The 27,877-nt window shown below is 48.6% G+C and overlaps 1 protein-coding gene across 2 annotated transcripts in view; it reads left to right on the top strand.

Annotated features, from left to right (window-relative positions):
- Positions 1–27,877, top strand: part of LOC144153792 (uncharacterized) — a 176,349-nt gene that overhangs the window by 137,170 nt on the left and 11,302 nt on the right. For both annotated transcript variants that reach the window (XM_077685522.1, XM_077685523.1), the window contains exons 7-10: positions 3,485–3,595; positions 17,966–18,156; positions 18,773–18,927; positions 27,801–27,843. In XM_077685522.1, the coding sequence (XP_077541648.1) occupies positions 3,485–3,595; positions 17,966–18,156; positions 18,773–18,927; positions 27,801–27,843 (500 nt within the window). The remainder of the gene's footprint in view (positions 1–3,484; positions 3,596–17,965; positions 18,157–18,772; positions 18,928–27,800; positions 27,844–27,877) is intronic.

Here is a 27,877-nt window from a genome sequence, read left to right as displayed (position 1 = left end):
GAGCTGATGAGGCACATTTTCTTATTTCATTATTTCACGCTTTGTTCATATTGACCTACAGCACCACGATAAATCAATGGAAATGACGTTTCGACTAAACTACTCTGTTTTTGTTTTTAATTGCTAGTCAACCATTTTCTTAAATATTTCTCCTGGCTCCTCGACAAGTTTCTTCTACTTCTATTTATATATATATAGCGAATCAGAATGGAAAATGAGGGGCTCTTTGAAATAATACAGAAATAAGGATTGGCAGCCAAGAATGCTAAGGAAAGCAAAGGGGAGGATGCGGTAGGTCATTGAAAAACATAAAAAAAAATTTGGAAGAAAGAAAGAAAGTGGAGAAAAAATGCCCGCCGGGTGGGATCCGAACCCACGACCTCCAGAATACGCTGGCTACCACCCCAAAGCGCAGACAACAAATTCCTTAACATACATATACGAGAAAGTGGAGGGGAAAAACAGCCCCGCCGGTAGCGTAGTGGTCATCGCACCAGACGCGTATTCTAGAGGTCGTGGGTTCGGCATTTTTGCTCCACTTTCTTTCTTTCTTCTAAAAATTCTTTATCTGTTTCAGTGACCTACCGCATCCTCCCCTTTGCTTTCCTTGGCATTCTTGGCTGCCAATCCTTATTTATGTATTATTTCAACCAGCCCATCATTTCCCATTCTGATTCGCTACTTGCATAGCGAGGGACTCTGTTCTGGCAGTCTTGGTGCCATAGGGAACTTAAAAGAGGGTTCAACGCTGGTCGACCACTCTTGACATGTCGTAGACGCTCGAGTCACGGCCCGGGGGTAAAAAAGGAGGTCCCCTTCACCCCCGAGTAATCCGAGTGGCGCTGGCTACCACCCCAAAGCGCAGACAACAAATTCCTTAACATAAATACCCGAGAAAGTGGAGGGGAGAAACAGCCCCGCCGGTAGCGTAGTGGTCATCGCACCAGACGCGTATTCTGGAGGTAGTGGGTTCGGATCCCACCCAGCAGGAATGTTCTCTCCACTTTCTTTCTTTCTTCCAAAAATTCTTTATCTTTTTCAATGACCTACCGCATTCTCCCCTTTGCTTTCCTTCGCATTCTTGTCTGCCAATCCTTATTTCTGTATATGTATACATATATACATATATGTATATGTATATATATGACATATTCGGATGTTGAGAATGTCTTTTTATTTTCACCCCGGGCCTAAACTAAGTGTAAAGGCATGGTTTTGACAGTGGGCTAAGATTCATTATGCGTTGCATAATGAATACTTCTTACCACAGCCATTATCTTTTCCCGTCTGCTGCTATTCTTTCTCTTTTCCGCTTCAATTCCGTCACGAGAACCAAGAGAATAAAGAACGTACTTTCCCATATAGGCTAGCCGAAAGGAGCTACAGAACTAAGCTTCAAGAGCTATAATTTATTTCCAAAGATTTCCTCTGCTTCGGCTGCTTAAAGATTCTATATCGAGTAGTCCCCGCGGCAATTTTTTTTTGTGTTATACCATCGTCACGCGGCCCCCGAGATATTATATTTTGCCATCCTTTTTCCTTCTTCGATTCCGTTTATTTACGCATGTACTTTACACATGGGGGCGCTGCAGCGAGCGCCGTGTTATTTTATGCACCCTGGCTGCAAATTGATCCGCGTGGAAATTGGGTTCCTCGCTTCGAGCGCGGCACCGCGCGGGAAAGGCGAGCTCCAATCTCTCCATGCTGTGGATTCCAGAGCGCCCTGCACGCACTGTGATGCGTTGGGCTGCAGCAAATGATTTCTGCTCCTCGTGTAGCGCGCTGATTGTCGCTACGTCCATGATGGACGCGGCGCCCTAATGCTGCTTCCTCTCGGCGGATGTGTGAGGAGAGAATAAAGGGGAGATTTGAGATTGCTTCGAACTGCCGTCATGGCTGTCAAACCTGCGCCGTTCACATTGATATACACACGCACAAAAATTCTTCAAACGGGTTCTAACTGCGACGGTGGACACAAGAGGTGGTGGGCACAAAGTAGCCGTCACCGGTTTTCGTTCTCTCGATCATCAGCCGTGCCTTTTAGTTTCTTTCGGCTGGGAACTCTGGCGTCAGGGGTATTCTAAAAAAGGAAACCGTTATTGCGCAGCTTCTTAGCCGAGGAGGCCACTCGCTCTCCGGTTTTCTTTTCTGCGCCACGCCAAACGTCAGAAAGTGCAGCAGCTGCATTTCTGTTTCTGCTGATTCCTCCTTTCGAAATGGAAACAAACAAAAAAACGCACGAGAAAAGAAACCACCACGGGAAACGGCCGAGAGACCGGAGACTGGAACGAAAACTTCACATGGGAAAAAAGGAAAATTTGCTTTGGTGGCCCTTTTAGTACCTGAGGTTTTGGAACGAAAAAAATGTGTCACGCAGCATGTAGTGTAATAATTGAGACACGATAATTTAATTTGTGCGTCCGCCCTAGTGTATCGCCTCAGCCCCGTTTTATTTGCGCTGCAGTTTTCTACGCAGAAGGCATTTGCGGTGATGTCTCAGATTGCCCCCATCATGAGACAGCTCGCCTTGGCAGGATACCAGCCCTGCGACCTTACCGGGGCTTTGGGAGTTCGATAAACGTTCGTCGTGTCCGTGTGTTCTCTTCAACCTAACGTACGGCGTTAAACGCGATAAAAATCGATTCCGGATTGCGCTGCGGTTGTTCGGGCGAGAAGAGCCGGGTGGGCCGACCCGGCCAGCCAATTTGGAGGACAAAGCGGCCAGTCGATCGCTGCGCCGCTCCTTATGGGCAACCTCGTAAGAAACCCATTAGGCCTTACGAAGCTGGCAGCCTTTCCAAACCGCTTGCTGTCGTGCCGTGCATGCCGATTCGATGACGTTCCTTTTGTCTGCATGAGCGTCATTGGTCCACAGGACCTGTACTTACGACAGAGACATCTGCGAGGCTATTCACCTCGGGGTAATAAAAAACGCCGGACTTTCGGTAGGTGGCGAAAAGAAATAAAGCGCAGCCGTCAGCCGCGAAAGCATAATGGTGTTCGAATTGCTTAGCCTTCGCGTAAGGCTAAGGCGAAGGCCCGTGGAACTTTACTTTTACGAATGGGCTGGAGTCCACATACCATACGCCGTGTGCAATGGGTAAAAAAAAATCATTAGAACAACTGATTCTTATGATTCAAACGAAAACTGATTCTAATGATTGATTCATTCATTCATTCATTCATTTATTCATTCATTCATTCATTGCTTCATTCATTACTTGATTAATTAATTAATTAATTAATTAATTAATTAATTAATTAACCGATCAACCGATTAACCGATTAACTGATCGACTGATTGATTGATTGATTGATTGATTGATTGATTGATTGATTGATTGATTGATTGATTGATTGATTGATTGATTGATTGATTGATTGATTGATTGATTGATTGATTGATTGATTGATTCTCCATAGTGCCGCGATGGTGATGTGTGCCACCGTGTCATTGAAGTGCGCATGACGCCCTCTGGTGCAGGAACGCCCGCCGAAACGTGTGGCCTGGAGGTGGGAGACATCATCATGAGCATAAACGGCATCAACGTGCTTGAAGCTTCACACTCCGAAGTGGTCCGGATAGCCCACGCAGGTAATTAGCACCGCCCCGAGAAACTGTGACACCTTGGACACGACACGCGTCTGCCATGCGCAGGAATCGCAATGCGCGTTTAAGTGTGGTCGGGTTCCAGGGTATGGCGCATTATCAGGGAGTAAAAGATAGTAGACATAGAACCCATCAAAAAGTATCAAGAGGAAACATTTCGTTCTCCAGGAAGGGCAGATGAGGAGCAGCAAACATCTGTGGCATTCACGAGCCTGGCACAGGAGCGTATACCTCATATTTCCCCTCCGTTATTTCTATTTGCTATTTCTGTCATAAGGAACCGGTAAGAGGGTGCTACGAGAGGCGGGTGTTCCCCGTGTCAACCCTCTTACAGTGAAACTATTCATCATTAAAAACGAGAAAAAGATTATGCGACCATCTGGCGCTAATTCACTCCAGCTGCGTAAGCACGCCTCATTTGGTTAATATGCGTCACTAAGCGGGCCCAAATTGGTCTTGCTTTAACGTATGTGCATTTTTCGTCCTCCCGCGCTAGGGCTGTGCAATCGTTCAACCCTCCCCCCTCACCCCCCTCCCCCACGTTCGCTTTTCAGGAGGGTACAGAGCATAAGATCTCTTGTGGCAGGCGCTCCTGGTGTTTGCGCACTAATAATCATATCGTAAGGGTAGTCCCACCTACAGGAAAGGGTTCCGCGCTGCACCTAGACTCCGGGAGCGTCAGCATATATGACTGATCCAATTTACGTGTACACCAATCACTTCAATGACCCAAAAAAAATAACAACGGAGTAGGTTACCAGATTTATTTGGTGCGCCAGCATCTAATCAGCGCCACCTGTGGCTACTGCGTCGTTTTTCCGCGGTGAAGATAACTTTACAGCGAAACCTGGCTATCAGCGCGACGTGTCTACATTCACGACCGTTGCTATTCCTTGCATGTAGCGTTTGGCGCTACAGGTGGATTTCTGCCTTGCCATGGCACACTAGCAGTTCGCCCTAGTCCAGCCATGACTGGAAAGATAACGCGCGTCCACGAGACTTTTTTTACGCTCAATCGCTCATCGCTGCTGACATGTAGCATTTTTACTTGCCATATACCACGACAGGCGCATTCCACTTTTCTTGCTTGCTAGTCTACAGTAAGTTGTCAAGAGGACCGTGATCATGCCCAATGCTTTCGTTGTTGGGCCCTCGAGATAGTGTTAATTTTCTGGCTACAGAGCAGGGAGTTCACGCATTGAAACCGTGAATAAGCGCAAAAAGAAAAGAAAAACCGGTGAGGTCTACCGAGAGAAACATCGCGCGATAGAATTAATTAAGAAAGTGATTGCTAGCGCCAAACGCTGCACGTAATCATCTTGTCCCCCAGCAACTGAAGATAGCAAGCACGAAGGGACGCGCATGCGCACTGAGATGTCTCGACACCAGAGCAGCAACGAAAGACGGCACGGCGATTAATTTTTTTTGCAACCTCTCGCGTGCTCCGGCATATCTGAATACCAGATGTACTATCGGGTTAACACTTAGAGGGAACACGGGGGCGTGTGCTGCAGTTGCTACCAGAGCATGCTAAAGGCGCCACGCAGAAACAACGCTGCGCGTCGTCTGCTACATGCGTGCTGCCGACGCTAAAGAGTCGTCGACATTGCCAGAACCGTGAACGGCAAGAGCAAATCTGCGGCGCTGAAATGACATACAGTCGATCCCGGGTACATCTAACTCCTAAGGGGTCGCGAAAAAGCTCGATATATCGATAATTAGAAATATAAAGTATGCCCATCTGAAGCTTATACTAAAACTCCGCACATCGTTAAGAGCTTTCTAAGATCGCGACAAGCGGTAGCTTGCCGATTTGTTCCTTAAAGCATGGAACATTCAAAACACAGCGCGACAACCACCAAGGGTTACTTAGCACAAAAAAAAAACATCCCCCTCGCGAGGGGCACGATCAAATGCAGAGCATTTCCGGGGGCGCACGACGTTAAGTAGTTTGCGTTACGTTAATGTTGTTGCACTTGTTACTGTTGGTTGTTGTATTGTAATTAAATGAGGAGACGTAATTACGTGGTCACGTGACATCATTTATTAGCAGGTGGGTAGGATTATTGTGGTGCAGTGGGAAGAGCACCATGTACCTCGCGTTCCGCCCACAGGTAGTGAATGCGTTGTATCAGCAGCTTCTTGACGTAGTTTGAATGAGTCAAGGATATAAGGCGCGTTCGTAGCCTTCCATTCTGTGTCGGCTTTGTGGCGCAGTGGGTAGAGCACCATGTACCTTGCGTTCCGGCCGCAGGGTCGTGGGATCGAAACCAGGCGCCGGTAAGTATTATTTTTTTATATAGTGCAGGGGGAGGGGTGCGGACTACTACGGACAACTAGAACGGGCTACATCGTGAGTTAAAGAAATGCTCTGAATTTAAAAAGTCCATGAGCCTCGCTTGCTTCATCTTCTGCGTCATGAAGTCCACCAAACTGTCTTCAAGCTTACGAACGCCATTTTCAAATAAGATAGCCTGGCGCCGTCCACTGCGCCGCTACGGCCGCGAATTACGTTGAATTCCGGCGTAAACTCGGCTGCCGTAGGCGGTATGGAACGTCGTCAGGGTCGCTAATATGGTTCGGTTCTTCGATAACATTGATCCCCTTCGCGATCGGCGCATCGTTCCTATACGCCACAGCCTGCACATCGTCGTTAACCCTTACGAACTTACGTGCTGTTGCGGCGTATGGCGCATGGGAATTTTTACAGCTCTCTAATTCACTCTCGAGGCATTCAACGCCGTCCTCTTTTGTATTCGAACACCTCTCGTCTGGAACCGCACCGAAGCCGCTATAGAGGTGGCTATGCTTCGCCTCACGTCAGCTTGCTGCGCGGTGTCGTGCTCACACGTGCAGCGAGGAATTTCGAATGCCTCTGCAACCGACAGCTTCTTTTCACCGGAGGACCAGAGGTCCGACGCCCCCTCGCTAACCCGGTTTTCTTTTCTTTTTTAATAAAGTTTTGTTCTCTCTCTCTCTCTCTTTTCACCGGCTTCCACGGGTCTACTGATGTCCGCCTTCGTCGTTAAATCCACTTTCTGCTGTTTTTTCTCACCATGGCTCCGAAGACACACCGCCGCGAACAAAAAAAAACACGCACCATGCCGCCCCGGTCTACAAGCCAGCAGAGCCTCCGCTGAATCACAACGCCTTTCCATCGGTTTCACCTCCCCCTTACCCTTTCGCATACAATCACACCCTGTGTTCTCGTTTTCATGAGGTCATCCCCCTTTCAGCGCACCGAGCAAGTCGAGCAGGTGTTGAATGCCACCCAAGCGACGCGACGCGCGAGAAGTCATCATCATCGCCCACAATCCGTCAGGAGAAGCGTGCTTGCAGGGGCACTTGTGGCGCGGCGTTCGATATATCAAATGTAACGGTGTACGAGAATTCGATACCCGCGTACAAAAATGTTATACTTTTGCACGGGATTTCCAAGGGGACGTTTGGACTGTTCGATATTTATGCAATAATTCGGTATACCCGGGATCGGCTGTGGTGTTTCTTGTGCCATCGATGATTGATGCAGTAAAGCAAGAACAGATTACTCTTAATTCTACGACATGAGTTCCCACATTGGAGCCCGAGCTGTCATTACTCTGCGGGACACGTCGCAGCAGCATAGCCGTGGCCACAACTTCAAGAAACCAGGTTTAAGTAGCGGAGCCTACTACAGTTCAGTTTCTTGAGCGCGATATTGTTAGCAAAGGAACATCACGAACGCGCTGGCCATTCGCTCAATAGCAATAAGTTTTTGGCGCAATAATTTGACTTCGGTTAATGCGACGAATAAATGACAGAACAAAATATTAAAGCCATTTCCACTCCTGTGAAATCTGCTGACTTCGGCACGCTGGCGACCACCTCCCGCAGTGGCGGGGGTCGCTCACAACGTCACTCGTCGCGGCATGTACTATCGGTGTCAAATGAAACGCGAACATGAAAATATGAACCTGAACACACAAATAGCGAGATTTCTTTCCTTGCAAGCCAAAATGACGCGTGGCTTAGTTACAAAAACAAAGTTGGGAAAAGTGGATTTCCAAATATACCGATAGCATGCCATTACATGAACTCTACGAACAGTATTTTTCTAATTTTCCACGTTCTGGTTCATATTTTCGTGTTCGCGTTTCATTTGACGCCGATAAGTACGTAATCAAAGCTCACATACGAAGGTCTGGTAGCTTACGGGTGCTTACACATGGGAGCACGGACCAAGATATAAAGAGGAGCGCCGACTGTGGCCCAGAAAAAATAATTTGCTAGGCCGATAATGTCCAAGCGCCGCCGGCCGCCCAGCTTTCCCTTTGCTCTCTTCCTCCTTCGTCCGCCCTCTCGTCGCTGTGCCTCTGTGCATGGCTCGTTCCTTCTTCGCTCTCCCCAGAGAAGTATTTTCTTTTGCAGCGACGCCTGTCTTATGCCTGTCCTACTATGCAGGAGGAATGCGTGCGCGCGCGGAATTTAAACACCCGTGCGCAGCCGCAATAGATGGCGCAGATAATCGCACGCCATCGCATTCATCGCGATCGCTTATTCCCTATCAGGGAGCGTTTATTCTGACATTATGAGGACCCGCTAAAAATATTGTAGTAACCCAGCAGATGTAAGGCGAAACTGAACGACGACGACTTCAGAAGCACCAAAGAATGAGTAAGAGTGATATGGGATGCCACAACATGCAGTCTAGCGGGATTCTGCTTACGACAAATAGATGCAGCGCAAAAATTGCCCTCTGTTGTTCGTCCGCTCCCCGGGCGCGTGCTTCTGCGCACGAACAACGCTTACAAGGGTCGCCCGGAGTCTCCATCGGCAAACGGAAATAATACACATTTCTGTGCCAATGACTGAATAGGACGGCTACCCTGTTGTATTGAGTATACAAAAACACTGTCAGCTTGATAAGGCACCCAAGATCAAACGCAATCTTCATTGTAACTCAAGTCGCAACTTACGGCCCGATGTTCACTGTCGCTCTACGGTCGTGTTATCTCATCGATAACGCCGCGGACTCCAAATAAAATTCTGCGATTTGTATGGCTGCAATTTTGGGCCTACCAAAGTTCCCGGCGTTTTTTTTTTTTTTTCTTTAAGTGGGTGACCAGCAAAACAACCGGCTCGGTAAACCTTTTCTTTCGGCGAGCCATCACCACAGAGATATAGGGTCCGGATGAATTGAAATATCGCGAAATGAAGGCTTGTGAAAAGACCGCACTGTCAGGGCCTTGATCTTGAGCAGATTGCTACGCCGCGGGCAGTCGCGGGTGATGCTATCGCGTTTCTGTGTTCTGGTGAGTGTGTGAGTGCCGGTCCGTGTTCTAGGCACACTGTTTTGGACGTAAGTTGGAGAACTGCGAGAAAGCTGGGGGAACTTTTATCGCTATTGATCAGAACTAGTTGCTCCTTTCTCCTTTTGCGAAACCTGTTAAAACACAGCCGAATTGGTATTCACAAATTTACAAAACGGAGTCACATTTTTGACAAGCGCTGCGCAAAAGGTAGTGTTTGTATAGCAGCCATATGTCTATATGTGGTCTCTACATTTTGCTTTCCCGCCATGCAAACCAATCCTTAACGTACCTTTGCCGTACGACCACTCAATTCCTTCGGGTACGGGTTACCCAGAAGGTGCTGTCGAACAAGATAATCAAGCCGTGCAAAGGAGGAGCGCAATGAACGCGAAGCGGCGCCAAAGCAGACCCAAAGCACCCCGTGCCCAAGCAGACGACAAAAGCTGACGAAAAGCGTTCCGCCAACGCGCCCGCCGGCGCACGGGGAACGCCGGCCCCTTAGCCGGCCGGCCATTCGCTGCGCCATCTACACCGCGCTCCGCGAGTGATGGACATTAAGGGCCCGCCGGAGAGAGCGAAGTCGGCGCTCCTGTTTATCTTGCTCCGTGCATGGGAGTATTCCGGACGGCCGTCGAGGCGGTGGCGCCATCTGTCGGCCTTGGCCAGGATGGCCGTTGAGGTGGTGGCTCCATCTGTTGTCTAAATGGGGTACCTTCGCCTAGCGTGACGAGCATCGCCGCACATTGCGAGGCCCTAAACATATAGTTTATTACAAGTCCTAAACAGTTCCGCCGTTAAAAGTGCTTTATTGCTGCCTCTTCTCACTTTAGGCGCTAGAATGTGCCATGCTAAATTAGGGCAGAAAAAAACAAGCACAATCATTGTTCGAGGTCACGGCCAGCAGAAAGGTTGACTGCTACTTTAGCACCAGGAACATGCAAGTTAGGATGCTCTGGTAGTAGCTGCAGCCACGCTCCTGTGCTTCTTTAAGTGTGAACCCCGTAGCACCCATAGTACCTATCGAGACGAGCAATCACGCAGAGCCCCTCCGTGCTTGCGATAACTGCAGCTTTCGCAGTGCTTCTAGACGCTAAGGAAAGAGTGAAAGCGGCAAAATAAAAGCTGGCGGAAAAATAAGCCGGGGGACGCGAGCGCGTGGCAAAATGCATCGCCGCGCTCTTGCACTTCTGGTGTCGAGACAATGTGCCCGTTCGCGTCCAACCCCTGTACGCTACCTTGTCATTTCCTTCGCTTCAAGCGGCAAAGCTGACAGCGTTGAGCGCTTGGCTCTAGGGCGTCACTTTTATGTTCAACACATCTCGCTGGTAAACGCTTCGGCGGCGTACGTTTGCCCTATCTGCCTGGCTCTGACAAAGGGAGCATTGCAACGAGATTTTGATACATTAGTTTTACTTGCGATAGCGCATGTTTGGCTGTCTCAAAGCGAAAATTTTGATCTGCGTCGGTGCTAATCAATTCAAGGCGCATTGCAGCATTATTTTGTTTTTTTGTCAAGCCCACGACTGCGCCGATCTTTGCTCGCGTGTTTCCCCGTCAATACCGGTTTTAGTACGCGTGCAAGGTGACCTCTCATCGCGCTTAATTCAAATAAACTATTTTTGCCTCAATTCCTTCCCGTTGAGGTGTGCTTGTTTTTACTTACCAATCAACTGCATGTTTCAGGCGAAAAATAGGAAGAGGCGATGGAATATATGTGGCCCAAGTTCGTCACAGAGACGGGCAAGATATGTTATCTGTCGGATAAGGGCAGAGCGAGCAACGCGCACTACACCCTCGCCTCTCGCCGCCGAAGCCTGTGCGAGCGAGGCATGTAAACGAAGAAAGTGACCCCTATCGCCAAACACTGCATGTGATCAGATTTGCCGCATGAAGCGAGACAGAATTGCGAGGGTGGTTGGACGCGCTCGCGCACATGGATGTCTCGACATCAGAAATGCAACGCCAGATGGCGCGGCGAACATTTTGCCACGTTCTCGGACATATTTTGCCGCCGGGTGTACGTGCGAATCCTGAAGGCCAGAGTTCTAAGAAATCCCTATACCAGTGGGTATACGCTATCTACCCCCCCCCCCCTCCCAACCACAGTAGTCGTACATTGCGTACACTAAATTCGTGTTAATTCGATAGACAATGCTCAAGCCGACAGAGCCAGCGAGCACAGGAGTCAAAACAGGGGCAAGTGTTGAAATAATTTAATACCGGTAGATGCAGTAAAATGCAAACACAGAATGTCGGTTGGTTGGAAAATGGTCATTCAGAAAAAAGGAGAGGCGAGGAAGAGTTAGGAGCGGTGGGTGGTCAGGTCGACAGCAGGTTCAGGCACTCGAGCTCGGAAACGGTGAGTTGAAGCGGGAAGGCAAGTCCTGGACGATAACCCGAGAACGTCTGCCGCGTGTCGTACACCGCATTCCCTGCGAAGAGAGGAAAGGTAAGCGGCAGTGCCAGGCACCGAATTTAGGACTCACCGTAACGGGGGCCCATGAACAACGCCAGGCGGGAGAGGAGGCTGGAAGGGAATGCACCACAGGAGACCAAGGGCAAGGGAACGCACGGGAGCGGCTTTATTGCAGAACACCTGTTACAAGAAGCGACGAGCTAGAGAAAGGACAGATTTGAGACGTGTACCTGCCTGGCTAAACGCCCATAGTGAGTGTCTGCGTGAAGAGAACCGAATGAGACAGTACGCAAGGGGAGGGGAACGCTCCGCGAACTGCACCACCGCCGGCCAGGCTCCGAGCTGAAACAAACCGAGGACAAATAAAGCATGCCCTCACCTTTGCCGCGGCCCCTGGAACCATCGCTGAGGGGCCGCGAACCGCCGAGCAGCGATCCGTGCATCAGTGGTGCTGGATGATTATGGCGAGAATTCCGAACGCCGTTAGCGTCGACCGGACGCCATGCCACTGTGCTTTAGTTGCAAGGCACAAAGAAGCCTTTGGTCTAACATTCACACAACGTCTTCAGTCGTAACGGCGTTCGGAACGGGACATTCAGCGTCGTGTAAACCTTGCGCGTGCTTGCAAGCTACCCCTATCGAGGCAGCAACGTATAGGTCTTAGGAGACCACTGCGTTTCCGTCCCGGAAACTAGCCGACCTAGAAGCACCACCGCAGAGTTCACCACGACCACTGCGGCGCTGCCACGAAAGCTGGCGCCTACCGCCCGTCGCGAGGCTTGCACGACGACCGATGTCCCACTAGTCGCGAACCAAGAAGCTTTGGGCTCACGAGCGAGTGCCGCTCCGTTTTAGACGACGAAGTCTAAACAGACCGAAATTATGGCTGAGCCCAGCTTCTTCGCACGCAAACTACTCGCCCCGCGGCTTTGCCACGGAACTCACCGCTTCGACGAGGTTCCGTGGACGCGGCGCAGGGCTGTGAAAGGGTGTTCCAAAAAGCTCCCTCAACGAAAGACGGTCGTCCAACTCCGAAGTTCGCGGCGCACACAGGCACAGAAAGTACGTTGTTCTTTTCCGAGAGAGGCGGAATAAACGTTCGTATCCCTCAACGAAAGACGGTCGTCCAACTCCGAAGTTCGCGGCGCACACAGGCACAGAAAGTACGTTGTTCTTTTCCAAGAGAGGTGGAATAAACGTTCGTATCCCTCAACGAAAGACGGTCGTCCAACTCCGAAGTTCGCGGCGCACACAGGCACAGAAAGTACGTTGTTCTTTTCCAAGAGAGGCGGAATAAAAGTTCGCATTGCGGATCGTAGCAAGAATGCAGCAGCCTCACCCACAGGAGACGGCTCGGAACGACGCAGTAGCAGCTCCAATATGGTGACGACGAGGCGGCGAAGTCCGCGTTTTATCGCCCGCCGCGCATGCGCAGATGCCAAGTGCGCCTTGCAAATGCGTGGACAGTGCTTCTGCTTTCGCTCCTTCGTTGCGTTATCTGCTCCTAGAACGAAGGTCCGGCAATAATAATACCAAACGAAATTGTCAGGCGCGACCGCCTAGTCAGCGGGCCGGCGCGAAGTCGCGGCCGGACCGTGACAAAGCAGGTTTGCTGACGCCGCATCGGTAGCGTTCGCTTAGCTGAGGCGTTTTGAGGCCTGCAATTGTGGTGCACATTTACCACACGGCGCGGCAATTGAGTGAGTGAGTGTAAAATGTTTATCGGAAGAGGTCGGCCTGAGACGTAGTTTCTTAGTAAGTATACTAGAGAGGAAACTGCGCCTTGTAAGCCATGTCGTCGTGGGGGTCCACGGGAAGACCCTTTTTGGCTTGGGCTTGGCATGACAATTGGATTCTTAAGTGGTTTTGGGGATTTGCTTTCTTCACTACGCATTAACACGTTTACGAGCTATAAGGAAGCCGAAATCCTTCTTAATCTGGGGTAGCAGCGTTCGGTGAAACCGCAGGCAGTGCGTGATCGCACCTGACGTTGCTCATGCCGCAGTCGAAGGACGCATGACTGAGCGGGTAATATACCGCCGCGAAATTTGTAGCCGGCGAAAAGAAGAAATAAAACGTACTTCGGCGAAGACAAGATACGACCACGGGGTTACGACAGATATGGACGCTTGTATGCGTCTTATCTTGTCATCGTGCACGACTTTTTAACGCCACGTTTTCTTTTCTCTTGCTAAACTAGTTGGCGGTCGGTGCACCGGTTCACCACGAAGGCAACGTTTTAATAGGCACGCTCAAAAAACTTTCCAAACTCTTCAAACAACTTATTATTTGCAATAATGGTAAAATTAATAAAATCAGAGTCTCTAATGAGTCCCCCCCCCCCCAAATATTAGCCTTGTTCGTAACTACAACCTTGGCCGGCGGAATAGCAGGCACAACCATTCCGGCCAAAATACGCTTTCCTTTTTCCTTAGTTTTAAAACAGCCTGTTTTTATTTTCCACTTACATAATTGCACACTGTTCATCGCGTTTTTGTGGCACTTTGTTGAAATTTGCGGTCACTAAAACGTTTCAATCCAAGCCAACGATGAAACTAAGGCGAGCGCGATGTATAATCGCGGTCCATGACGACACAGACGGCCTTGATGTGAGCCGCATAAACGCTAGCGCCAGATTCCTCTCTAGTGTATATTGTAAGAAACTCTATGGCCTGAGAGACTAATTTTTGTCCTGGTACTTCCCACTGGGGAAAGAGTACGGGGAACAGCATTACAATTGCAGGCACCAGCCTCCTCCGTTAGAAGCGGAAGCATTCCGTGGCGCCCTCTGAAAACAACAGAAAAATAACATCTCTCCGCAGGGTCGGCTTCCCAGCTTTCAAAGTTCATTTCAGAAAGTGCAAATGTGTCGCGCAGTGCAAACATAAAAAAAAAATTCCCCGCATTTCGCCGGGGGGAAGAATGTGAAAGTGCGAATGCACGAGTTGAATTTGCGCGGTTCGGTAATGTTCGCGAAAGAGAGATCACACACACACACACACAACTACAAAGAAAGAAAGATGCATTTATTCACAGACACCTATTTGTGTTGTCGTTGTACTTGATTGCTAGAGCGGATCTCAGCTTTGAAATTTCGTGTCAGTACTCATTTAAGAAGGTGCATTAGCCCTTCTCACGCCCGATTCTTGGTCAATCCTCCACGTGGGTATGTGCCATGTCAGCGGCCAGGCAGCGCGCGCCCATCTCCCCCCGTTGCCAAGGAAGACGAGGAGATTCCTGGCCAATCCCCCACGTGGGTATGTGCCATGTCAGCGGCCAGGCTGCGCGCGCCCATCTCCACGTGCGCGGACATCGCCGGTGGACGCAGGTTCAGGGTCGCTTAAGAAGTGCATTGCACTTAAAAGGAGGACTCAAGGTTGAAACCGCAGCAGGACCTCCTTGCTCGGGGTTGCTTCGGTGATTGCGAAGGATATGTGCATTCAATCGCGTAAAGGTACGAGCCGTGAGGCTCTAATTGTCTTGTTTGAATAAATGAGCCTGCATGATATGAAGACTGCACGGTAATATCCTCGATCCCAAGAAACACTGCCCACTTTAACTTTAAGGAACAGAGACAAAAAAATTCAGAGCCCTTCCACCCCGTGAAGAGGGATGGCCAGCAAAGCTGCGGTGCCGAGCCTCAACTTGAGGTTTGACTGGGTCGTAATCCAAGGGGTGCACGAAGCAAAACACGTTTGTTTGTAATTTGCGATTGAGCATTGTTCCTGGTTATAAACTGGAAGTCCAGTCCTGTCCAGTCACTGCTCCTTGCGCATGCTCAGCACGGCTCTTCACGAGCCACGTGAAATGGCTATCAAGCGGCTCCGGCGCAGCGTCAAACTTAGCTACTGCGCAATTGAGGTGCACACCTGGGCACACGCCGGCGCCAGTGCGTCTGCCGCGGCTATGACGCGACACAATCCAACACAATCCACTTTAATCCAATCCAATCCAAATCCAAGCCAATCCAATCGAATCGATTCCAATCCAATGCCCCTCGCGCTTGCGCAGAACGGCCCTTCACGGCACACGCGAAGCTGCTCAACCTCGGCCAGTGTAGCTTACGCTAGAAAACACACAGGAATCGTGGGTAGAAATTTATTATAGCGCGAGTACGGTAATCACGACGCATGCTCTATGAAGGCCCTAGGACCTTTATAATTTTCTATGATTTTTTCCATGCCCCGGTGGTGTGGCGCGCAGTTTTACGATTCCGGGGATTTGAGGGGGCTCCGCAACGTGGCGCTGCGCTCGCTAGCGATTCCTGTCTACATCGCTCTGGGACCGGAGGCGATCTGCTGGATCCTAGCCATTTACAGCTTTGCTGTAAAACATATGACAAGCGCTTGCCCCTTGCCACTCCCACCGCGTGGTTCATGAAACTCGTACATCGTGTATGAGTTTCTTTCTTCGCTTACCTTTCTTCGTCTACATTTCTCACCAGACCGCGGATCATTTGAACCTCCGTGCTGAGAAACAACGAATGTGTATTATGAAGCATCACGGAACCAGCCTGACACACACGCGACAAGTATTTGATAAGTATCGCCAGGTAAATTAAGCCACAATGCTTTCGCATTCACAGCACGCAAGCAGACATACCGTATTTGCACGATTCTAACGCGCACCATTTTTTTTTGTTAGAAGTAGCCTTCAATTGTGTACGCATTACAATCGGGCTCAAAACCAAAATCGAATCCAAAGCGGCTAGCACCATTGAAATGGGCGCGAACTCCACCCAAAACCCAACTCAATCCAATACAATAAAACCCGCCAACATCACGTGAGTAAAATTTCGGGCATCCATTTCTCAATGGTCATACCTTGGCCAGGTGTTGCACACATTTCTGATGCTGCAATTATCCCCTCGTTTCAGTCGTTATGGCTCTAAAGAGGTAGCACTACGAAGCGACCATCAAACGCAAGGTACTTGGCGACAGCGAAGGGAACCGGGAGGCCCCGGAGGCATGAGAGAGAGAGAGAGAGAAGTCCATCAAAGCACCCTGACAGGCTATTTGGTCTGACATGATGAAAATAGAATGGCGCTAAAAGAACAGGACGAACAGAACAAGAAACAGCACACACTGCTCCGTGTGGTGTCTTCTTTTGATCGTCCTGTTCTTTTAGCGCAATTTTATTTCCACCTGACAGAGAAGGCTCTTTATTGGAAAGGCAGAGAGTTTTCCCGGCGTTCACGATCGCCTACACGCATCTCTGCTTAGGATTGGGGATGCAGGGAAAAAGGCCCTAGAAAGAGGTGGGCAGGGAGAAAAACAAAATAACTGGCATGGCTTGACGTGCTTGACGGACTATTTTTTTAGATTGCGTCACAGAAGTCACAATTTTGAAATGTGACCAATGTCCTCTGAATAGGAAACACTTTTCAGAGCCTAGCGCTGCTTTGAGGGGCAAGTTCATGGTTCTAAGCACTTCACGCAAACAAATTCCGACCCATATTTTCACAGAAAACTTCACTCGCCGTGACCACAAATGTTTTCCAGAACTTGAATACTCCCAGGTGGGATCCCGAAATAAGCATCTAATGAACCAACGAGCCCCCGCGTCCAAAATTTTCGAAGGTGAGAATCCCTTTAAATTGCAAACACTTTCAATATACCCCGCCGCAGTTTGAATAGTAGAGCAAAAGCAAGTTTATAAAGCCCAAAGAATTTTAGCCGCTACAGTCGCGAGCATAAAATAAAACGTCTTGTGTCAGGTTCGGGGTGTCAGGTCTTTAACATCTGCGCGGTATAATCGGCATAAAATTAATTTTTCAAATTTTCCTACGTAAACTGACCTGCGCATTACAATCGGGGACGCGTTACAATCGTGCAAGTACGGCAGGTACATCGAAGGATTTTTCAGCTGTGCTAGGTCAGGCCACGTGTAAGGCGCATCGCGTCTCACGCCCGCATACATCACATGCCCCATGCAGAATAAATTCAAATTCTGGGGTTTTACGCGTCGATGGGCTGCAAGGCGCGCCGTAGTGGAGGACTCCGGATTAATGTCGGTCACGTAGAGATCTTTAACGTGTGCCAAAATCCCTACACACGGGCGTTTTCGCTTTTAGCCTTCGTCTGAAGCAGCCACTGCGGCCTGAATCGAACCCGCGTCCTTCGGCTCAGCAGCACAACGCCTCAGCCTCTACGCCACCGCGGCGAGTGTCATTCATAATAGCTACACCTCGCCCCACAGAGGTATACCGTAGCCGTTTTATTCTAGCAGCAGTATTTGAAGATGTTGCCCATAAAGGCCAGGCTCATGAAGACCCGGAGGTCCGCCTCTCACAAAGCTTCAAATCAATATTATCGTTATCTCATTTCATTACTCATCATAATGCTCACATCATCTTCAGCTTCGCTGTTCTTTCCCGTTACGCCTAAATGTACTCGTGCGTGGGACTTCCTTTTCAGATGCCAGGGTTTCTAACATTTTTGACTGGCGCGCATCTCGGTAATTGCTAAAAGTGCAGAGATTATAAAATGACAGTTCCAGCATAATGGACGAACACTCCTAACAGGCACAACGTGGGCCGGGTGATAGCCTATTTTCCAATGCAGGGCAGAACCAGCGATAGTCTCTCTTAGGGAGAAACCATCTCAGGCAGCGCGCACACTTAGCCCTGCGGTTGTTGCTGCTCTGCAGGCACGGAGGTGCTGGTGATGGAGCTTGCCCGCACGTGCCACGTGCTCACGCCCAAGGTGAAGGAGTTTCCGGCCATCATGTGGGGCTACCTGCAGCGGCTAAGTGCCGCGGGCCGAGGAGGCAAGCGCTGGTGCCGGCGCTGGTTCGTGCTCAAGCCTGACAACCGCCTATACTGGTACAAGAACGACAAGGTACACCGCCCCCCTCCCTCGCTGTGTTTCAGTTATGCGCAAGCATAGGAGGCCCAAACCGGGCAGGTCTGTTTCTCGTCATGCTCAACCATGGAAGAAGCCTCCGGAGCGGGCACCGCGCCTGCGCAGTAGACGGGCGTGACGTCCGTCGGCGCACGGGACTCAGAGTGGAAGCGCGCCGTGTGCAAGAGTACCCGGTAACGTCACGTGCCGAGTGTTAGTCCATGCTCGCGCATCTATAACAAATCCACAACAGGCTGCCCTGTAGTTTTTTTTAACACCAAAGTGTTTTATTCCGGGATACACCAACATTTCACGACGTCATATCCGGCACGGAAATGACGCCAGTACAGCTTTGCCGAAGCGACCCGCCAGCCGGGCGTCGCTTGCCAAGCACACCCACAAGACAACACCGACCCGCAAATAATGCTCATTTCGCTGCATTTCACTTTCGTGCTTTACCGATTCCTATGACAGCGGAATCAACCACAGTTCATTTGTTATTTCAAGGTGTTATATGCTTCAAGTGTGGCTGAAATGCTGATCGTGTTTCAAACATACTGGACGCGTGCTAACTGAAACATACTTCCCTTGTCACCCGGGTCCCCCTGCGCAGTCCTACGAGCTGGTGGGCGCCGTGATGCTGGAGGCGGTGTCGGTGAGCCGCGTGGTGGAGGCCGGGGCCGAGCACGCGTTCAAGGTCGTCAAATCGCCGGGGACCACATCCAACGCCATCTACTTCGCAGCCGACGACGAGGAGGCTGCCGGAAGGCACGAACCGCTTTCCCTGCCTCTCTCTCTTATTGACTTTTTTGCTGCCGGAAGTATTAGTGCTACGCGATTGGGGAGGGCAACACAAGTCCGCATATACGAGCGTAATAGATTAGGTTTTGTTTTGGGCAGTTTAAGTGATGAAGGCGCAGTCAGTGAGGCGTGGTTCAGGTTTTAAAAATGATTGGGCACTTCATTCCCTTATTTCTTTTCACCATAACAGCTAAGTAAACAAACCTCTGAATTAATTGGCGAATTATTCAACTAAAGCGGGATTAGGTGCCTGAGGCAAAAAGTAAAAATGCCAAGAGGCCCAGTGCGTGAAAGCACTTACGGACCAAGCTCAGTCAAGCAAAGCAATGGCATTACGAAGGACCATCCATCGCGCTAAATCGCCCATACATCGTTTTTAGAGTCGCTTGTCCGAGGGTGGCCGTAAGTCACATTGTCCGGTTATGACAAGCAGGTCACCAACTGCTCGATGCTGCGAACCTGGTATCAAGCTAATAATTCTCCGTGTACACACACGTCCCGAAGCGTTGTCATAATCAGATAATCCTAACAATTATCCTAATCATTACAGAATCATAGGTAGGACCCGGCCACGACATTAAATATTGCCAACAGTAGGGCCCTTCCTTGCCCTGCGCAAAGCATGAATGAGATACGGTGATGGGCTACACGCTGCACCTAAGCGATAGATGGCTTGCACTGACGTCAGCGTGGCTGCCATGTTTGTGACCCTCAAACACGGCGAAAGGTTGCACACTTATCTGGTGATCTTAATTTTAGAAGCGCTAAAAAAGATAGAAGTCGGTCACAAGAAAGGGTTGTGATGACGTCATGTGCAGGCTATGTATATAAAACATGCCTAATCACTGGTATTAGCAGTCACTCCGTTTCCTCAGCAGTGCAGAAATAGGACGTCTGTGTACACCGAGCATTGAGTGGGTGGCTATGAACATTACTTGTAATTATTCCCTGTGTAACTGCTGCCAAGGGTTCGCCGTTCGGTCCCATGGCGGAAACCTTTACAGACTCGGCCCTCATGCGTGAGTGCGTGCTACGCGCGTCCGTGCGTGCGCGCGCCGTCAACAGGCCTTGCTAACGGCAGAGCTTGCTATAACGGAGCGAGATAACTATACTGAGGTTTAATGATTCTTAGACGGTGATGACTGCAGCGAGATCAAAAAATAATGGAGCAAGTGAAGTACACTGAAATTGCGCAAAAAAATAAGCATGAAAGCGCTAGAAGGAAAAGATAAAACAAAATAGAAAGAAGAAAAATTTGACATTCACCTCAATGCAGCCATGCGGCTACAAAGGAAAGCCGTGCAGCTTTGTCATAAACTTCGCAGTTGAAAAATTCGTCCTGGGGCGGTATTCTCGAGTTTTGTCCCTTTTGCGTCCCTTTCAGAAGTGTCCCTTTTGGCGAGCCCTGATTGGCTAAAAGCAAACAACAGGAAGTGACGTAACGCAAGTGCGACAAACCTACTGCCAAAGCCCACTGCTTAACCGGAAGTGCGTCACGATGAAAGGGACGCAAAAGGGACGTTTTCAAAAGGGACAGTTACGAGAATACCGCCCCTGGTCCAAAATTGGAACCCGGGACCACCGCCTATCTAGGGCAATCGCTCTGTCAGCTGAGCTAACCAGGAGGCTAGCCGTTTGTAACGCGAGACCGAATAGACCAACAACTCTAAATAAAGGACAGGTGTTAATCGACCAGATTTAGGGGAAATCCCCAAGGTGGAGTAAGTTTCTGCGAAGGGAAATTTGACATCCACCTCAATGCAGTAAGTTGTACGGCTACAAAGGAAAGCTGTACATTTTTCTCAAGAAAGCTACACTTTGTGCAGTTGCATTGAGATGGATGTCAATTTTTTCTTCGCACTAACTTACTCCACCTTGGGGATATCTCCTAAATCTGGTCGAGTAAAAAAGAAAGAAAACACTGGAGATAAAGGAACTTCAGAAATACAAAAAAAGCTGCCAGCACGACAACGCCGCTATTATTATTATCATGTCATGGTTTATTATCACCTTTAAGACACCGAATGCGTCATTACACAGGAGGAAGGGAAAGCAAACAGCGGCTTATGTTTTGTCACAAGAACAACGAGGAAAAGATTTTCCAAAAACAATATGGCAAGGACATCAAAATATTTTGAAATACAATTATACCAACTGCTTAGTCACTGTAACAGATGGAACACGTCGGCACTCAAGGATTATTTCAATTCCGTGGGCTTACGCTCAAAGAAAATTAATTCTGGCAACATATTCATTCCGCTTCTCAATAGCAATAGGTGGGAATGATTTGCTGAGCGCGTTGGTTGAACCAGAAGGACGTTGTATGCTCACCGAGTTAAATAAGCGTCGTAATGTGAGCGCGTGTGCAGAAGCAATGAATTGTGAAAGTCCAGAAAAGTGCATTATAATGTGCGGACAAGGCAGAGTCGGAATATCTCCCACCTTGATAACAGCAGAGGAACAGCAAGGAAAAACTTGAAGTTTGATATTCTCAAAGGAATGCTGTATGTACAAGAGATAAAAGGAAAGAAATAAAAATATCTGTCAAAAATCACCCAACAGTGTTTAAGGACTATCCGCCGCAGTGGTTCAGTGGCTAATGCGTTGTGCAGCTGAGCCCGGGGTCATGGGTTCGATTTTCGGCCGCGGCGGCCACTTTCCTGATGGAGGCGAAAAGCAAAAACGCCCTTGTGTTCGAGATTTCGGTGCACGTTAAAGATCCCCAGGAAGTCAAAATTATTCAAGAGGCCTCCACTACGGCGCACCTCATCGCCTGCGTTGCGTCGGCGAGTTGAACCCATCAATCAGTCAATGTTCAAGGACTAAAGACGTCTTCCAAGTCCCAGGGTCCTCTAGAAAACTCGGCGAAACTTTTCTCCCTTAAAACCGATTATTCACTATTAGCAAAGTGTCCAAGAAAGTGGCATAGTTCACGCTTGCCTCCATACCGCAAGGAGACAGCTGCTGTTGTCGTGCAGCGAAAATTCGAGGGCACAAGAACTTTTCGATGTTCTCGCGCAAAGCGCACGTTGGGCGCAGGGGTTCATCTAACCGTTTAATCTTAAAAGTTTCGGCAAACGTCACTTCCATACGCAGAAAGCGCAGCATGCATTGGGTATGTTTACTAGTCCAGACCACTACAGAACCGGTTCAGTCTACTCTCGTTAGTTCGAAGTCACTTAGTTGGAATTTTCGGTTAATTAGAAGTGCTGTAATGGTCCCGTCAATTTTACATACAATTCAATAACAGAGATTTCTCCCATAATTCAAAGCTGGGATCTATTATATCGGTCAATTTGAAGTTATTTCAAAAGTTTGAGGTGATCGTCATTGCTTAATAAAACTTGAAATTTTCAAGCGAAAAAGCTGCGCCGTATACTTCAAATGGTATCGGCACCATCGCAACTGAGGCAGCCCACAGTTGATAAAGTAGCAGGCCAGTTGACACTCGCTCCAGCGTGACCATCTCTGTTTCTTTAGAGGTTTTTTTTAGATCTTCTATGTTTCGCACAATGCCGTGTGAGCAGATTTTGTAGTAGGCTTCGATTTCACCGATAAGCCTCAACTGTATTGGGAAAACATAATTTACACTCGACGTGACGAGGAAAGTCGACGAAAGTCGAGAGTCTGAACGAAAGCAAGAACGGAGACGTGTTGCGGACTAATAACGGTGTTATTCTTGCGCTTTTTGTGTAATCGGAAGTTCGGTTGATTTGAAGTGTTTTGCGGTTCCCGTAGTCTTTGAAATATGAAATACGGAAAGAACAGTGGAGAATCCAAAACAGCCAAGGTAACCCAAAAAGAGGCAAGGCAGATTGAAACGAATAAATGGAGGGAAAAAATGGAAGCTAAAACGTCGTTAGAGATGTACAGGTCTGAGAAATTGAACATCAGAAAGGAAAATTTCTACGATGATTCCCAGGGCAGTGCTTTGCTTTTTGAGGCTAGGGCAGGTTGCCTGCGATCTAAGAGTTTTGTGGGGAAGTATTCACAAAATGATGGGGTATGCGTTGTCTGCGGAAAAGAAACAGAAACTATGCGGCACATAGTGTTAGAATGTGAGGGTATCCATCCAAATCTACATGAAGGGAATATTGGGCTTCCAGAAGCCCTAGGATTTAAGGGTATCAGAGGGGAAGTTAACTTCAAGGCTGTCTAGGGGACCGGCCGCGGTGGCTCAGTGGCTAAGGCGTTGCGCTGCTGAGCACGAGGTCGCGGGTTCGATTCCCGGCCGCGGCGGCCGCTTTTCTGATGGAGGCGAAAAGCAAAAACGCCCGTGTGTACGAGATTTCGGCGCACGATAAAGATCCCCAGGTGGTCAAAATTAATCCGGAGCCCTCCACTACGGCGCGCCTCATCGCCTGCGTTGCGTCGGCGCGTTAAACCCTACAATCAATCAATCAAAGGCTGTCTAGGGCACGAAAAGAAGATTAGAATGCTGGTGGACGAAAAGCAAAGAGGGGAATATTGCCTAGGACAGTTACCACCTGTAACAGGGGAAAAAAGTATTTCGGGCGTAATAAGCTTTAGTGCCTGCCCTAAGCAGCGCTAGTATTACACCAAGAGTGTAAAGCATGGTTATATTAGTCCTTTTTGGTAACATGACATGTCATCACCCCGCTTCAAAGGGGAAACCAATAGCAATCATCATCATCGTCATCATATTAACGGTAGTCAACTGTATTTGTAATGCCGGCCAACGGCATGGAGGAGAGGGGTATGTGCAGTGGGAGTCCAGCCACTCGCTCATTTGTGCTATCCATTCGACTACCACATACAGGGGCACTGCTGTCAAAAAAAAAAAAAGAAAGTTTGGTCTACGTAGTAAATGCTTTGCTTTTGGGGCCACGTTGTATATGCCAGAATATGAAGTGTATGCTGAAAAACGACGCGAAGCCCCATGGGTAGGGCCACTGTGTAAATTTTGTTGGTTTTGCACACACGCTGACAGCGGTGACTAGACAGGTTTCTAAGAACCTGTTGGACCCCTCGTGAATCCAAGAAAATGTCCCATCGTTGGGCACAAAACGCAACTCTTAATTCTATGCCGGCAGCGGGGAAAAACGTTTTAAAGAGAATGCCTTAGTTTAATCTGTTGGTTGAAAACCCGGCGTCGTCGTGAGCAAGAAATGGCACACAAGCTGCTCAATAGCGCAAAGATAATAAAAGTAAATTAACTGAGTTGGAAATGAAATTAAGTAAAATTGAGTATTTATGGGATTAGGCGCCCACAGAATTCGACTCGTGCACTCATTCCATATGGCAACGGCGCCATGTTTCTTGCTGACTAAATAGGAACCTATAGTTGTGGCCTCCGACTTAGAAACGTATGTTCAGGAGATGTACTGAGGCCTACATGAGCAACCTTAGCATGCTGATTAGAGAAGTAGCAATTGGAAGAGAAGGTAGGTACAGTCTTTGTCGAAATTTTGTAAGCCACGGTGACCGTGGCCGGAGCAGGGGCGCGGCCAAGCAGGGGCGCTGCGGCTGCCGCTGTTGGCTGGTAGCGCGGTTAAAGAGAGCGAGGAGGGTAACTTTCGCTCTTGCTTCGTAGTGTGACTGGGGCGACAAGTGCAGCGCGAAGTGCCTGCTCTGAGAAACCGGCCACGCGCTGCGGCTGCCAACCAACAGCGGCAGCCGCAGCGCCCCTGCTTGGCCGCGCCCCTGCTCCGGCCACGGTCACCGTGGCCAGCAAAATTTCAACAAAATTTGAAACCGGTATCGCGAACTGGGCGTCTGTAGCGCCAGCTGTCTTGTGCTCCCCCTTGAGACGCGGGCGCGCGTGAACTGTTTTCTTTGTATTCTTTTGCGAGCGCCACGCTCAAGCCTGGACGATGCCGGCAGCTGCTCGTAAAGCGCGTGCTTATGAACCCAGTAAACAGTGGGAGTAACTATGACCCGTTGTTTCCTGATGGCGCTACACACCACACATATTACGGCCAGCAACAGCAGCTTCGCCGTTAAAAGGTTGAATAGCCTTTTAATTGATGTCGGCTCCATGCGCGTTCGGCCACCACCACCGAGACTAATTTCTCGTCGGTGGTGGTTCGACCCCTTCGGTTACCCTGTAAAGCGTGCACCACCACAAGTAGACACAAAATGCGGCAAAGCCAGCTTCGAGTTGTGCTGTCTAAAAGGGGTACTAAAGTGGATTTGTCGGAAGTGCTATTCGTGGCTGCACAGCGCAGTTCAACCAGTGTAATCCACTATATTAATCAGCGGAACCATAGAGCCTTAGATTACCTGTGATGGGTGGCAGAAGAGAAAACATTACGCGTCGTTCGGGGCCGCTGGGCCAACTAATGTAGGGACGCCAAGCTATTTGCAATGTGCTTTCGTTCTATCGTAGACCGTGTTTCATTTTCTGTTTCATTTACAATTTGGTGTTTCACCCATTTCGTGGTTAATACTTGTTTGTTTACGCACAGGCTGTATGGGTTAAATATACCATGACTCCTCTTTAGCCCTGCTAACTTATCAATGCGGCGTCATAGTCTCCGTGAGAAAACAACAGACAAGTCAGACTGTTGAACGCAGGAACGACGCTGCGGATGAAACTACGATGGCACGTGGCAACATTTATCTGACCGAAACATGAATGAATCTCATAGGAATTGTATTCCTCTTAATGCAGCAGAAAGCGGATGACTTCTCGTGCTTCAACTTTTCCTATATTTCAGCAGTCATTTGTTCTCTGCTTCATTTGAGAGGACACAACTTTGCCAATAGACTATTTTGGCTTTCACTTTTTTGTTATTGTTATTTGGTCTCGCTATCTCTTCTTTGCATCCCTTGTCTCTTTCCCGCGCTAGCCATGTTCCGCTAGCATACCTGCCTTTCCTATTTTTCTTTCTTTCTCCTTTCTTTCACGTTTTGTTGCGCCGTTTGTTTACGTTTGTTCAGACGCCTTATCGCTGTTCAGAACACAATTTGTGCGTTCCACTGAAACTAGGCATACGTGCGCTCATTTTTCTGCCCACCGTATCCGCCTATGCCAAATTTGTGGCATCGATACTACAAATTTTATAAACACCCTTCGAGTCTTGCTTGCTGTATAACAATATTTTTTACCCAGATGTGGTGAATTTATTTTCGTTTCATAATAACCAATTCACTGTTATTTTTAAAACCAGAATAACGTTACTGCTCTAGGTTATGTGCTTGTGTCTCACCTGAAATGTGCTCAGCTATATTTAGCGCTAAGGTTTTCTTGGAGCTAAATAATATTGACGTACCGACCGCACCACCTGTGCTAGTAGTTTGGAAGGTTGTTTGCATATATATATATATATATATATATATATATATATATATATATATATATATATATATATATATATACAAGAGAAGAAAAACTTCGAACAAGGTGGTAAAAGCACGATTGTGGCCTACGTTTCAGCAAAGAGAACTTGCTTTCCTCAGGGCCCTGAGGAAAGCAAGTTCTCTTTGCTGAAACGTAGGCCACAATCGTGCTTTTACCTTGTTCGAAGTTTTTCTTCTCTTGTGTTCTCTACCATCTTCAAAGTTCTACTACTCCCTATATATATATATATATATATATATATATATATATATATATATATATATATATATATATATATATATATGTCATGTCCATATGCACTGCCGTAAAAGAATTGTTCCAACAACAGTAGGTTCTCCGCCAGCAGCCAGCACAGTGGGTAATCTTTACGGATTCGAAGGCAGCACTGCAAACTCTTCGACGTGCCAGCTGCTTCAGCATTCACGAACATATATCCCGCGATGTCTCTTACCTAAATCATCTAGTTTGTGTCGCCGGACACCACGTGATACTGCAGTGGATCCCTGCCCACTGCGGCATCATAGGCAATGAAAAAGCAGATGAGGCTGCCAAGAGAGGATTGCAACTGCGGAACGTGAGGAACATTTTCTTCACGAAGCACGATGCCTCTAGGCTAGCAAAGGAGCTTGTTTTCAGGGAAAGAAGCACCTTCTGGTCTCTCCCGGAAAACCAGCACTCATTCCTGCATCATGTCGACCCAACTTTGGCACTGAGGTTACCGGAGCGACTTCCACGTCGGCTAGAGACTTTGCTCCATCGCTTACGTCTCAACGTGGCGCTAACACATACCTACCGCTATCGCCTTGGCCTAACCTCGAACCCCTATTGTGACAACTGCGGTTCACCAGAAACCGTCGAGCACATTTTACTGGAGTGTCCTACATACTATCAAGCAAGAAACAACCTCGCACAGAAGATTGAGTGCCTCAACCACAGTTCCTTGACTTTAAAAACACTTCTGGGACCATGGCCATCTCCCTCCTCTCAGCGTAAAGTGCTAACCGCATTATTTGAATATCTCAATGACATCGGCGTCGCTGAGCTGATATAGGACCAGACCATTCTTGCACTGTACAACCGCCCATAGACTTTTGACGTGTCGCACTGACGGGCCCCAACGCACACGCTTCCTCCTTTTTTTTACTTCTTTTATTTTCTCCTTTCTTCTCTCTCTTCCACCTTTCTTCCTATTGCAACTTTTTTTCCCTCCTCCCGTACCCCGCAGAGTAGCATGTCGGCGTTAACATGCCGGCAGACCTCTCTGCTTTCCTCTAATAAAGAGCTTTCTCTCTCTCTTCTTTTATTATTAACATGGTATCCAAACCACGATGTTAAGCAACCTTGTTATCCCTGACCCTCATAAATTCCGCGTATACGCGTTCTTCTCGCCATTAATTGTGTATTACATTTACTAGATTTCGGTAGCGGTTTAGACACCTTTTTTTTTTTTGCGTTTACATGCTGACATAACAAATGGTACAAGAACCTGAAATACTTGTGCTTTTTTTCTCCACAGATGGATCAGTGCCTTGAACCAAGTCGCCTGCATTGCATCAAGGGTGAGCAAAAAGCACCAACAAGCAGCCACGAACA

This window comes from Haemaphysalis longicornis, unplaced genomic scaffold, assembly GCF_048455015.1.
Source record: "Haemaphysalis longicornis isolate Haplotype H1 unplaced genomic scaffold, Haemaphysalis longicornis Haplotype H1 scaffold_9, whole genome shotgun sequence".
Classification (NCBI taxonomy): Eukaryota; Metazoa; Arthropoda; class Arachnida; order Ixodida; family Ixodidae; genus Haemaphysalis; species Haemaphysalis longicornis.
The sequence above is the reverse complement of the archived record's forward strand: the minus strand, read 5'-3'. Positions and strand labels throughout refer to the sequence as shown.